General features: G+C 52.9%; 1 protein-coding gene across 15 annotated transcripts in view; it reads left to right on the forward strand.

The window, feature by feature from the left end:
• Nucleotides 1–13783, forward strand: part of JAKMIP3 (Janus kinase and microtubule interacting protein 3) — a 69027-nt gene extending 55244 nt beyond the window's left edge. For 11 of the 15 annotated variants that reach the window (XM_058841644.1, XM_058841651.1, XM_058841652.1 and 8 more), the window contains 6 exons: nt 1172–1375; nt 1650–1715; nt 3437–3478; nt 4168–4708; nt 4822–5276; nt 11902–13783. In XM_058841644.1, the coding sequence (XP_058697627.1) occupies nt 1172–1375; nt 1650–1715; nt 3437–3478; nt 4168–4464 (609 nt within the window). In that variant the 3' untranslated portion in view covers nt 4465–4708; nt 4822–5276; nt 11902–13783. The remainder of the gene's footprint in view (nt 1–1171; nt 1376–1649; nt 1716–3436; nt 3479–4167; nt 4709–4821; nt 5277–11901) is intronic. The other 4 variants (XM_058841648.1, XM_058841649.1, XM_058841655.1 and 1 more) reach the window with 4 other exon arrangements.
• Nucleotides 13784–13897: the final 114 nt, after the last annotated feature.

Consider the following 13897-nt stretch of genomic DNA (forward strand, 5'->3'; position numbering starts at 1 on the left):
CACCAGTTCTCACCAGTTCTCACCAGTTCTCACCAGTTCAGCAGCTGCTGCCACTGCTCTGCTGGGAGCACTCTGCTCTCCTGGCTCTGCTGGGACCCAAACACCAGCAGCAGCCTCAGCTGTGGTTTTGAATGGAGCTGAATGGCCACAGCAGAGCCAGTGGGGATTTAAAGGCTGTGTGGATGTGGCAGCTGGGGACAGGGGTTAGTGATGGCCTTGGCACTGCTGGGGGACTTTGGGGGCTTTTCCAGCCTCAACAATTCCATGATTCTGTTGCAGTGGGGTTCTCTTGAGGCCATGGAAAGCTTTGCAAGATGCCACCAGCTCAGGGAGGGGTGTGCAGAGGTGCCACCAGCTGCTGCCTTTTCTCCTGCTCTGGATCAAACTTGCTGGAATAAATTTCAGCTCGCTCTGGGCTTGCCTGGGGGAAGAGCCTTTATCCTGAGTTCCAGGAGGGAGCCAGGCTCAGTGGCCAGTCCATTCCTGCATTCCATTCCTCTCCATCTTGGTGAACCCAGAGGAGCAGAGCTACAGGACAGGGACATTTCCTTGGCACAAACGCCCTTGGAGCTGCCAGCTCTGCCACAGGAGGGGCTGGGAATGTCTTCCCATGAGGCATTTTCCACTGGATGCTAAAAAACGCTGCACACACACGGCAGGGAGTTGTTCCTTCTGGCAGGAGCATGGACTGGTGCTGCTGCAGGATAGCTGGGAAAGGGCAGCTGAAAAATACATGTACAAAATATCTGTCACTCACAAAATGAGTCTTTTATGAACCTCTTTCCTTTTTCCCTCTTCCTATTTACATTTTTCCTTCTCCCTTTTCCCTCTCCCTTCTTCCTTTCCCCCTTCCTTTAGTTTTTTTCCTTTTCCCTCCTCTCCCCACAGCCACCTCCCATCCCCAGGAAGGAGAAAGTGACTCCCCCGTGTTTGTGGGGCAGCTAAGCTGGGCCCAGAGGCTGTCCCGGTTCCAGTGCTGCTGGAGCCCCATGGGATGAAGGCAGCCTGCAGGTTTTTCCCTCTGGATGGAGTTTTCCTTGCTGTGCTGTGTGGGAGGCTCAGTCCTCTGCTGCTCCCATTGCCTTTCAGGGTCGGATGTTCAGTTCCTCACAAACTCCTCACCCAACCAGGGACAAGGTCGAGCTGACAGATTTATATTGTTTTTGATTAGCAAATTCTGGAATTAGAAGCCATGCTCTATGATGCCCTGCAGCAAGAAGCTGGAGCCAAAATTTCCGAACTTCTTTCAGAAGAGGAGAAGGAGAAGCTGAAGAGCGCGGTGGAGCAATGGAAGCGGCAGGTGATGAGTGAGCTCCGGGAGAGGGACGCCCAAATCCTGCGGGAAAGGATGGAGCTCATTCAGCACGCACAGCAGGTGGGTGTGGGGCAGGGCCTGGGAGCACCAGCCTCTCCTGGAGCTGTCCCAAGCTGGGACAGGGGCTTTGGATGTCCCTGCACACGGGCATCGTGCCTTTCCTGGCTTTGTCACACACGGTGACAGTCACAGAGGAGTCACCTACAGCTTAATGCCCGATTTATTCTTGGTAGAAGCACAGCACATACAATGTATATCCCCCAAACTAATGCATCTTCTGGGTACATCTGTATTTGGTTGGTTAATAAATATTTTTTTATTTGAAATCTGACAGAGAATTAAAGAGCTAGAAGAAAGAATTGAAGGCCAAAAAAGACAAATAAAAGAGTTAGAGGAAAAGGTAAGGTCAAGCAGATGAACAGCTGCTGTGTGTGCACATGACCATTCTCCATCTCACCTGGGCCAAGGAAACAACCTTAGAGAGAGCTCGTGTGTGCAGTGCCATGAGACAGGGGGACAGCTCCAGGAAAAGAGTTTCCATTTGCACCAGTCCCTCTGAGGAGGGGAGGTGAACTGGTTGAACTGGGTTAAATGGAGTCCTTCCTTCCTGCTACCCTTGGGTGCAGGACTGGGCAGGGGCAGAGCTGAGGGCTCAGGCAGCAGAGCTCTGGGGAAGGAGCTGGGGGTTTTGCTCCCTCCTTCCCTCCCCTGTCAGCCCCTGGACATGAGTGCAAGGAGCAGATTTTCCCAGCAGGAACCAGGGGCTCTGCTCTCCTCCCTCAGCTGTGGCTGCTGCTGTGGAGCTGTCACAGCCCAAAGTGCTCAGTGTCCCACCCCAGAGTGCCCTCACCCTGACCCTGAAACTAATCCTGACCCTAACCCTGACCCTCACCCTAATCCTGACCCTAACTCTGACCCTCACCCTAATCCTGACCCTAATCCTCACCCTCACCCTGACCCTCACCCTGACCCTAACCCTGACCCTCACCCTGACCCTAATCCTGACCCTAACCCTGACCCTCACCCTAATCCTGACCCTAATCCTCACCCTCACCCTGACCCTAATCCTGACCCTGACCCTCACCCTGACCCTAATCCTGACCCTGACCCTAATCCTGACCCTAATCCTGACCCTAATCCTGACCCTGACCCTAACCCTGACCCTCACCCTCACCCTAATCCTGACCCTAATCCTGACCCTAATCCTGACCCTAATCCTGACCCTGACCCTAATTCTGACCCTGACCCTAATCCTGACCCTAATCCTGACCCTGACCCTAATCCTGACCCTGACCCTAATCCTGACCCTAATCCTGACCCTAATCCTGACCCTGACTCTAACCCTGACCCTAATCCTGACCCTGACCCTAATCCTGACCCTAATCCTGACCCTGACTCTAACCCTGACCCTAACCCTGACCCTGACCCTAATCCTGACCCTAATCCTGACCCTGACTCTAACCCTGACCCTAACCCTGACCTTAATCCTGACCCTGACCCTGATCCTGACCCTGACCCTAATTCTGACCCTGACCCTAATCCTAACCCTGACCCTAACCCTGACCCTCACCCTCACCCTGACCCTAACCCCTAACCCTGACCCTAACCCTAACACTAATCCTGACCCTAACCCTGACCCTAATCCTAACCCTGGCCCTAATCCTGACCCTAACCCTGACCCTAACCCTAACCCTGACCCTCCAGGGGGATGGCCACACTCGGGTGCAGCAGGGCTGAGCTGGAGCAGCACCTGAGACAGCCCAGACCCCAGCAGGGCTGGGTGCAGGGGTTTGGAGGTGTCAGGAGAACTCAGCTGATGTTTTCCCCCGTTTCCCCTGAGCTCTGGCTGAGGCTGGCTGGGCTCAGAGGGACAGGGGATCCCTGTCACCAGCCCAAGGGACACGGGAGCTCTCGTGAGCCAAGCTGAGCCCCGAGCACTCGGACTTCACTTCACACTCCATATTTCTTCTCACCTGAGAGTTCTGTTGCACTCTGTCTGTAACCACAGCTTATTTCTCAGTTAAACACACTGTAAACTCTTAATCTCTTTCTTCTCTTCCATTTTTTCCTCTCTTCTCTCCCCTTTTCAGTTTTTATTTTTGTTTTTATTTTTCTCTTTAGCTTTCATTCTTTGGTCATAGTTCTTCAGGCCACATGCACAAGGTAAGCCCTTGGGTCTCCTCTGCTCTCTCCTCTTCTCCTCATAAAGCATCAGAACCTTCCTTTTGCTGTATCAGCAGGATTGAAGGGTCTCTTGGGCATCCCAGAGAATGCCTAAATGGAAATCTCCAAATCCTTTTAAAAAAAGTGAAATCTGGGCACCAGCAGGCAAAAACTTGCCAAACAGAATTTCCTTCTTTAGAGGAGGAAAAAATAAGACAAGGAAACATTAAGCAGGCTTAAAAGCAAGGAAACCTCTATCAAGGCAGGGAAAACAGCCAGCGTGGGGTGGTTCCTCTGACAGGGGTTCCTCAGCTGGAGGCCCATGGAAATCCTCCCTGCACAGCTAGAGAGCCTGTCCTGCCTCCAGGACAGCAGCCAGGTGGGTTTGGGGGAACATGGCATTTATCAGGGTGTGTTCCTCCAGGCATTGTGCCCAGGGACTCCCTGAATCCCCTTTTCCCATGTAAATAAATTGCCCTATTTCTGTGTGTGCTGCCAGAAATGGCCACAGCATGGATGGCCTGGAGGGAAACACTCCCCATAACAACATCAATGGAATATATCACAAATCCTTTTTTATCAGTGTACAGTTCAGCAGATGATTATGAACAGGAGATCACAGAAGTTTTGTGAATGTTATTTTTGCCCAGGTGGGCTTTTCTTTGATTCCTGTTTCTCTCTTGTTTCAGCCCCCTGAGGCCACTGCAGCTGCTCCTGCTGTTCTTCCCGGAGGGACAGCCCTGCTTCCCAAGCCCCACACAGAGACTTTGTCCTTTCCACACCCCCAGATGTGTCTCATCCTCTGCTGCTGGCCATGGGAGGCGCAGGCTGCGGCACTGGGGGGCTGTGTGAGCCCCGAAATCCCCACGGGGGGATTGCAGAGGACACACCTGAGCCAGCAGGGCAAGGCAAGAGCTCTGCTCCTCCTGTCCTGGAGCTGGCCCTGCTGCTCTGGCAGGAGCACACCACTGATTCAGATACCCTGAATTGATTCCTGTTCCCTGCTAAGCAGGTGGCAAATTGCTTCTGTGTAGAAGTGCCCGTGTCCTGTTCGTATGCCACACGTGTCTGTTACCCACAGCTCTTCAAAAATCTGTCCTGAAAGAAGATTGTAGGAAGTGTTCCAGAGGAGTAGCTCGTGAAAAGATGAATATGAATGAAAATGATGAAAATGATGAAAATGAATGAAAATGAAGTGGTTTGTTCCAAGGTATTTCTTCGTTACACAGGGTATGTCCCGTGCTTTGTTGAATATCCCACAAGCCCAGTTTTAGGAAAAAACCTTAAAGCAACCTTCAGGAAATTCAAGCTGTAAATTTTTTTATTTTTTTTTTAATTGTCAGTAAACCATGATGAGAAAAACGATGCAATAATTTATAATTGGCTGTCCCTGAACAATGACAAAAGGCTTAACACCATCCCAGCAAAAAATTCAACCTGGAAAAGAGTGAACTAAAGCAGATTATCCCTGATCCACATGCACTGGGCTGGGAGAGGCAGCAAGAGGGAGCAGAAGTTGTTGTCACCTGGAAAATGTCCTCACCTCGGGGAAGGGGAGCACAAGAGCCCGAGCCCAGGAGGCTGGCACAGGAGCCAGGAAGGAAAAAAATCCTCTAGAAAAACAGGTGAAGAGGGGAAAAACCCAGGAGAAATTCCAGAGTGTGACTGACCCCGTGGGATCACAGCCAGGCACAGCAGTGTGGGGCCAGGCACAAGGAACCAGGAGTGAGATGCTGCTGGCAGCCAAGGTCCCGTTCCCCAGGAGCACAGGGCAGGAGGGGATCCCAGCTCCAGGCAGGTAAGATGGGCTGCTCTCTGGAAACCCCTTTATCCTGGCATTCTGTGTGCTCTGGAACTCCCTCACCTGCTGGTCCCTCTCACTTGGGTTAAAATACTCCAGGGGGTAACAGAGGAAATGCTGAATTTGGTATTGAAATTACCAGAGTCTTTATGTAAACATTCTTTAATTATTGCTGTTTTACTGCAGTAATTTAGGTGTTACATTTCAGAGGGATACAGTAACAAATGCTGGCTTTATTTTGAGCAGCATTTATTGTATTTTGTTTATTTATTTAATTTATTTATTTTGTGTGAGCGCTCAGGCACTCTGGGAATGATTTCCTCTGCAGGGGCACTAATGAGCTGCAGCAGTAAAATGCTAATTGGTGAGTCTTTGCTGTGCAGGGTGACCCCAAACATCCTTGTTTAAAGTGAGGTGTGGAGGAGATTCAGGCCTTCAAGGAGACTGCCACTGAGCAAAGGCATCCCTGGGAATGCACAGGGGGATAAGGAGCTCTCACTCCCTTTTAGTGAGCTGTAAATGCTGCAGGTTTCTCTCTCCCGTGCAGAGCAGGGCTGGGCTCAGCAATAATGAGGAGATTTCCAGAGGGTTAATACTTGTCAATTTGTATAAAAGCGTGGGGTGGCTCCTTGCACGGCGTCTCTGCTGCGCTGTCTCAGGGGCTGCTGCAGACTGAAATGCAGGGAAATGACAATGTCAGTCTGAATTTGTGGCTGAGGCAGGATGAGATGGAGGCCCTGGGGCAGGAGTGCAGCCAGCTCTGAGCTCGCTCATCCCCCTGCTCAGCCCAGACATCTCTGGCTCTGCAGGAGCTGCTCCTTCACGCTTTTGCCAAATCCCAGGGGAGAACACTTGGACACAGAGCAGCTGGGATTTTCCTTCTAAGCAAAACATCTGGTTCGTTACAGCAGGAGCTTTTGGTGGTGCTTCCTGGGCAGGGTGTGGGACCAGCCTTTCATTTATCCTCTCTACAAGTAAAGAGCTCCCACTGCTGTGTTGCTGCAGGGGTATCACACAGCACAGAATCCCAGAGTGGTTTGGGTTGGGAGGGACGTTCAAGGTCATCTCACTCCACCCCTGCCATGGGCAGGGACACCTCCCAGTATCCCAGGTCACTCCAAGTCCCATCCAGCCTTCCCTCAAGTCGTTTTTATGGGTGTTCCTGTTTCTGTGGGAAGTAGAGAAGAGCTTTTTTGGAGTGTGAATTTGTGCAGCAGCAGCAGCAATTTGGTGTCCTGTGTGCTTCCCCCTCAAGACCGCAGTGCCTTCCATCCTCAGCTTGCTCTCAGAAAGAAAACTCCACTGGGACTGGCAGGAGAGCCTGCTCCACCAAGCTGCTTTTAAAGATAATCATTCATTTCACCTTTCATTCCCCAAAGCACTCCTGGGCAGAGCAGCTTCAGTCCTCATCACAGCTGAAGGGTTCCCCTCCTTAATTTGGGTTTTGCTGAGCTCTGGCAAATAATGACAGGAATTTTTGTAGTTTCCCAGACTCAGTGTTAGCCTGAAGAATTACTCAGCTGGAAAATCTATCATAAAGTTAGCTTTTTTAAAGAATGCATTCTGTTTGTAAATTAATGTTTGTGCAAATGGCCCCTGCCGAGGAGGGGGTTGGGGTGCCCAGTGATATTTCTGCAGTTGCAGGTCAGCAGAAATCCCAGAGAAAGCTCCCCAGGAAAGGAGAACCTGTCCAAGTCACTGAGGCTGTGCTGGCCTGATGCAGATGTGCTGCAGTAGATGGAAACGCTGTTCTGTCAATGGCTTTTTGTGAAGACAATCGCCAGGAGGGCTCTTTGCTCCTTGTTATAAATGAGGATGCTGTAAACATCCCCGGGGTCCAGGGATCGGAGAGCCAGGGCTGTCACTGCCGGAGGGGACTGTGAAATCCTCACATCCTCAAATCCAAGCCACAATTCTCCCTTTCCCACACACACCCGGAGAATGGGAACAGCTGGAAATTCATCAAGAGCCGGGTTCTGACAGGGCTCTGTGCGGCTGTTCCCAAAAGCTGCTGGGGAGAGGTGGGGCAGGCACGAGCAGGGTGTTCATCAGTGTGTTCAGCAGGGTGTTCAGCAGGCTGTTCAGCAGGGTGTTCAGCAGGGTGTTCCTGCAGGGTGTTCCTGCAGGGTGTTCAGCAGGGTGTTCCTGGAGGGTGTTCAGCAGGGTGTTCAGCAGGGTGTTCCTGGAGGGTGTTCCTGCTGGGTGTTCCTGCTGGGTGCTCCTACAGGGTGTTCAGCAGGGTGTTCAGCAGGGTGTTCAGCAGGATGGGGTGGTGCTGTCACCTGGAGCCCCACGTTCCTGTGAGGTGGGACCAGGGCCGGTGTCCCCCCGATGTCACCCCTGTGCCTTGCCCAGGAGCAGCTGCAGGGGAGGCCGAGGCCTCAGTCTGCATTTGCTGCCTCACCTGTCCTGGTGACCTGCTCCCCTTGAACCATCCCTGAACCATCCCTGAACCGTCCCTGAACCGTCCCTGAACCGTCCCTGAACCGTCCCTGAACCATCCCTGAACTGTCCCTGAACCATCCCTGAACTGTCCCTGAACTGTCCCTGAACTGTCCCTGAACCATCCCTGAACCATCCCTGAACCGTCCCTGAACCGTCCCTGAACCGTCCCTGAACCGTCCCTGAACTGTCCCTGAACTGTCCCTGAACCATCCCTGAACTGTCCCTGAACCATCCCTGAACCGTCCCTGAACCATCCCTGAACCATCCCTGAACCATCCCTGAACCGTCCCTGAACCGTTCCTGAACTGTCCCTGAACCGTCCCTGAACCATCCCTGAACTGTCCCTGAACTGTCCCTGAACTGTCCCTGAACCATCCCTGAACCATCCCTGAACCGTCCCTGAACTGTCCCTGAACTGTCCCTGAACTGTCCCTGAACCATCCCTGAACTGTCCCTGAACCATCCCTGAACCATCCCTGAACCGTCCCTGAACCATCCCTGAACCGTCCCTGAACTGTCCCTGAACTGTCCCTGAACTGTCCCTGAACCATCCCTGAACCGTCCCTGAACTGTCCCTGAACCATCCCTGAACTGTCCCTGAACTGTCCCTGAACCATCCCTGAACTGTCCCTGAACCATCCCTGAACTGTCCCCGAACTGTCCCCGAACTGTCCCTGAACCATCCCTGAACTGTCCCTGAACTGTCCCTGAACCGTCCCTGAACTGTCCCTGAACCATCCCTGAACTGTCCCTGAACCATCCCTGAACCATCCCTGAACTGTCCCTGAACTGTCCCTGAACCATCCCTGAACTGTCCCTGAACCATCCCTGAACCATCCCTGACCTGTCCCTGAACTGTCCCTGAACCATCCCTGAATCATCCCTGAACCATCCCTGAACCATCCCTGAACTGTCCCTGAACTGTCCCTGAACCATCCCTGAACTGTCCCCGAACTGTCCCTGAACTGTCCCTGAACCATCCCTGAACTGTCCCTGAACTGTCCCTGAACCATCCCTGAACTGTCCCTGAACTGTCCCTGAACCATCCCTGAACCATCCTTGAACCGTCCCTGACCTGTCCCTGAACTGTCCCTGAACTGTCCCTGACCTGTCCCTGAACTGTCCCTGAACCATCCCTGAACCGTCCCTGAACTGTCCCTGAACTGTCCCTGAACTGTCCCTGACCTGTCCCTGAACCATCTCTGAACTGTCCCTGAACTGTCCCTGAACTGTCCCTGAACCGTCCCTGAACTGTCCCTGAACCATCCCTGAACTGTCCCTGAACTGTCCCTGAACTGTCCCTGAATCATCCCTGAACCGTCCCTGAACTGTCCCTGAACTGTCCCTGAACCGTCCCTGAACCATCCCTGAACTGTCCCTGAACCATCCCTGAACCATCCCTGAACCATCCCTGAACCATCCCTGAACCGTCCCTGAACCATCCCTGAACTGTCCCTGAACCATCCCTGAACCATCCCTGAACTGTCCCTGAACCATCCCTGAACTGTCCCTGAACCATCCCTGAACTGTCCCTGAACTGTCCCCGAACCGTCCCTGAACTGTCCCTGAACTGTCCCTGAACTGTCCCTGAACTGTCCCTGAACTGTCCCTGAACTGTCCCTGAACCATCCCTGAACTGTCCCTGAACCATCCCTGACCTGTCCCTGAACTGTCCCTGAACCGTCCCTGAACTGTCCCCGAACTGTCCCCGAACTGTCCCCGAACTGTCCCTGAACTGTCCCTGACCTGTGTGAATCCAGTGGGAGAGGAAGGGGAAAAGGCAAGGAAGCCAAGACAACCCCAGTGTTCTGTACATGGAGATGAAATTGCACCTGTTTACTCTCAACGTGGGGCATGAGTGGGAAGATGAGGGATTCTGCTTTCCCACCTCGTGGGGGCTTCTGGGGTCCCAGGTGAGGATGGGATCCAGCCCCCGAGGCCACGGTGCATGGTCAAGGGCTCTCTGATCCGCTCTTTGCCATCACATGGATCCCAGGGAATGATTCATTGTCCCACTGACACCTCCCAGGCAGCAGCCAGGTCCCCAGGGTGTGTTCCAAGCTGGATTCCAGGCTGGATTCAAGTTTAGTAGGTGATGAAGAACCTCAGGCTCATCCAGGCAGACTCTGAGGAGAGAGCGGTGAGCTGCCTTAGAGACACCTCCAGCACGGCTTCACCTGCTGGGTAACTCTGCTTAAGGGTCAGTGAGGCATTAACCTGGCCAGTCCAAAAGCTGTCTGGTGGTTTTGGAGCCTTTTCCTTACTCCCCAAACGTGTCCCACCTTTTTCCAGCAGCTCAGGATGCTGTCAGGTGCCTCCCTCAGGCATATGATCCCTTGTGATATATCTAAATAAATACATTTATATATAAATCAGCATGTAAATATCTAGATAAAGATGAATGTGTACACATACATCTCCTTCCTTGGAGACTTGGTAAGAGGCTGTGATGATGGTGATCATTCTTCATCAGGAACTGTTGTGACAGGACAAGCAGTAATGGGTTCAAACTGAAACAGGGGAAGTTTAGCTCAGACATTTGGAAGAAATCCATCCCTGGCAGGGTGGGCAGGCCCTGTCCCAGGTGCCCAGAGCAGCTGGGGCTGCCCCTGGATCCCTGGCAGTGCCCAAGGCCAGGCTGGACATTGGGGCTGGAGCAGCTGGGACAGGGGAAGGTGTCCCTGCCATGGCTGGGGTGGGGTGGGTGGGATTTGGGGTCAAACCATTCTGGGGTTTTGTGATTCCTTTCTCACATGCAATTTGATCTGTAATCTTTGAGGAATTGCATTCCTGCATTGTTCTAGTCAGCAAAGCCGCTGTTTTCCACATCCATGAATGCTCAGATGCACAGATATTAGCGCTCCATCAGTTACCGCGCTTGAAAAGCTTTTGTCCCATTTTTACAGCTTTCTGGAACAATTGCCTGTCCCTGGCGGGGTGAGGGAGGGGTGACTGTGCCTTTTGAGCTCTCCGGGGCTCCAGATGTGACAGCCCCGCCGCGCCGGCTCTGACGGGCAGGGCTCTAAAGCAAAGCGGCATCTGGAAAATCCCGTGTTAGCCACCCCCGCTTCCTCTTCTGCCATTTACCTCTCGGTCTCTTCCCAGGAGCTGCTGCTGAAATTCCTGGGGTGCTGCCTGTGAGCAGCATCACCGTGTCCGGGGGACAGAGGAGCCCCCCGAGCTGCAGGACCTGGCCCGGGGAAGGTGTCCCTGCCCAGGGCTGCAGAGATGAGCTTCAGGGTCCCCTCCATTCCAAGGCAGTCCCGGATTCTCTGCCCGGGGAAGGTGTCCCTGCCCAGGGCTGCAGAGAGATGAGCTTCAGGGTCCTTCCAGCCCAAGGCAGTCCGGGATTCTCTGCAGTCCCGGATTCTCTGCCCGGGGAAGGTGTCCCTGCCCAGGGCTGCAGAGATGAGCTTCAGGGTCATTCCAGCCCAAGGCAGTCCGGGATTCTCTGCCCTGCCGGGCGGGCTGTGAAGGGTTAATCCTTTCCCCGCACAGCGCAGGGTCTGCGCCAGGAGGGGATTCAGCTGCTGCCGGGGCCAGGGGGAGAGGAGAGATGGAACAGGGCACGGAGAAGGGACGGGGAATGAGGGATTCTCCTTTCCAGCCATGGGCTGGGCTGTTCTGCCTCCCAACTGCGCTCCCCAGGAATTCCCGTCCCCCTGGCGCTGCTGGGCGGGATTTGGGATTTGGGATTTGGGATTTGGGAACAGGGACACGGGGCCAAGGAGGGCGCACGGGAAGGCTCAGGGCCACAGCCCCCTCCCACCCACCGCATCCTTATCCTCCCCTGAGCCGGGGGAATTCGGCTCCGGGGTTATTAACTCATCCCCGCAGAGTCTGTCAGATGTTTTAAATTCGTCATTCATCACTATCATCACCATATTCTGAGCGTAACCCAAAACTCCTAGGGGAGTATTGCTTAAAGGAAAAGGAATGATTTGATGTGTGGCACAGCCTAGAGAAAACAGTATATTTAACATTTAATAAATTATCTCTTTCAGGGAAAACACAGTAACTGGCTAAGCCTACTCCAACTTAGACTTAACTGAGAGCTGCTTAACACAACCCAGCACAACCTATGGAATGGAAATGTTGTAGATTTTGGGATTAAAAATCCTATGTGGGGGAGAGAACCACAGCTGTAGTTAAACCTCGTGTTTATTTTATTCTGTAGGTACCTGTGCCGCTGGAGTTGATAAAGCTGTGAAGAAAACCCCTTGATACTGAAATTCTTCAACCTCTTCCTGCACTTGTACATCGACCATGTTTAAACCCAGCACAGGGAGCTCAGCTGCAGAAACAGAAGGAAGTGAGTTGGCCAGACAAGTGTGATATTTGAACTGAAGGGATGCGATGTTTTAAGGCCAAGGTTGTGCATTTTGATATCAACATATGATTCTATCATGGAATTGATTTAACAAGCTCCGATTCTACCAGACACCAATACCAGTGCTGGGATTCTGGGATGAGCTGCATCTTTGCTTCTGCACTTCACACCTAAAACAGTCCCATTTTGAGTTCTACTGAAATACTTCATGTCTTAAAATCCTGTATTTACTGGAAGCCCTGCAGGTGGTGGCTGATGTGACAAAGGGCATGTTAGGAAGTGGCTTGAGTCCATCTCATGGCTCTTCATTCAGGACATGCTCTTGCCTGGTGCATTCGTGTGTCTCAAATATCGGTTCTGCTTTCCAATTAACTTCTTTAATCCTGGGGGCTTTAAGTACAAAGCCAATTGTACAGGACAGGTCTGTGTGTAAATACGGGATTGTGCTTATCTCTGTGTCACTATAAATATGTATGAAGTTTTGTACATAGGAAAGAAAAAATGGCTCAAAGAATGTTTTCAGAACTGTTTCCTCCGTTTAAATGCACAGACAGGAGATTGCCATCCATGTGCTCCCTCGCTCTCGGGGAAGGATCCTGCTGGTTCTGCTCTGTGGAACCCATCCCACCGGGCTCTGTGAGGAATTTTGGTGGCCCAGGGCCAGGCTGGGCTCTGTCAGGAGTTTTGGTGGCCCAGGGCCAGGCTGGGCTCAGCTCTGTCAGGAGTTTTGGTGGCCCGGGGCCAGGCTGGGCTCTGTGAGGAGTTTTGGTGGCCCAGGGACAAGCTGGGCTCAGCTCTGTGAGGAGTTTTGGTGGCCCAGGGCCAGGCTGGGCTCAGCTCTGTCAGGAGTTTTGGTGGCCCAGGGACAAGCTGGGCTCTGTGAGGAGTTTTGGTGGCCCAGGGCCAGGCTGGGCTCTGTCAGGAGTTTGTTCCTGGCCCGGGCCAGGCTGGGCTGTGTTGTGTCTCGGCTGCTGCCTGCTCGCTGTGGCCCCTGTGCATCTCTCACAAACACCATCCCCAGTGCCCAGGACCGTGGTGGGGCAGTGCCAGGGGCCTGGGCAGCTCCTGCAGCCCCTCCGTGCCCGCTGTGGGGTGCAGCAGCTGCAGCAGCGGTGCCACGGCCGCCCCTCGCCCCAAACCCCCCGCCTTGGGTGTGCCAGGCGTGGATGGACTTCTTGTTCAAGCTGCTGGAGGATGTGGCTGTTATTTCCAGTATTCTGCTCTACAATATCTGTAGCCTTCAGTGATTCCTTGAGTGCCTTACATGGCTTGTGGACAGAATTCCTGACCAGGAGGAGAAACGCCCCTGGACCGACGCCGGCTCCTCCGTGCCCTGTGCCCCTCGTGCACAGGAACAGGTTTAGCTTCGACTCAGGAAATCGCCGTGTGAATATGTGTATTAAACCCTGTAGGATTTGCTGTACAGTTTATAAAAAGGGACTATTGTAAACTTATGCAAAACGTAATGCAGAGAAAAGGGAGGGTTTTGGTGCACTGGCTGGGTGCCGTGACCCGTGTCCTCTAATCCTACTCCAGAATCATATCCAAAATACAGAACGTTGGGTTCAGTGCTGCGACAGCAACCGACAGCCCAAAGACAGGGGCTGGAGCGATCGAGTAGAGAATTTTACAGATATTTTTGTATTGTGATTCCTATGATATATATCGAGAGACTTTCTATTCCTTTGTAAAATACATAAATTATTGTCAACTTTTAATTAAAAAGATCTGTTTTAAACTTTCAAATGAGATGAACTGGTTTGGGGTTGAGGGGATGGGGAAGCTGGGCTGTGACACCGGCCACCCTGGGGGACCGGGAGATGCCCGGGAGGGCTCGGGGGGG

This window comes from Poecile atricapillus, chromosome 6 (genome assembly GCF_030490865.1).
Source record: "Poecile atricapillus isolate bPoeAtr1 chromosome 6, bPoeAtr1.hap1, whole genome shotgun sequence".
NCBI lineage: Eukaryota > Metazoa > Chordata > Aves > Passeriformes > Paridae > Poecile > Poecile atricapillus.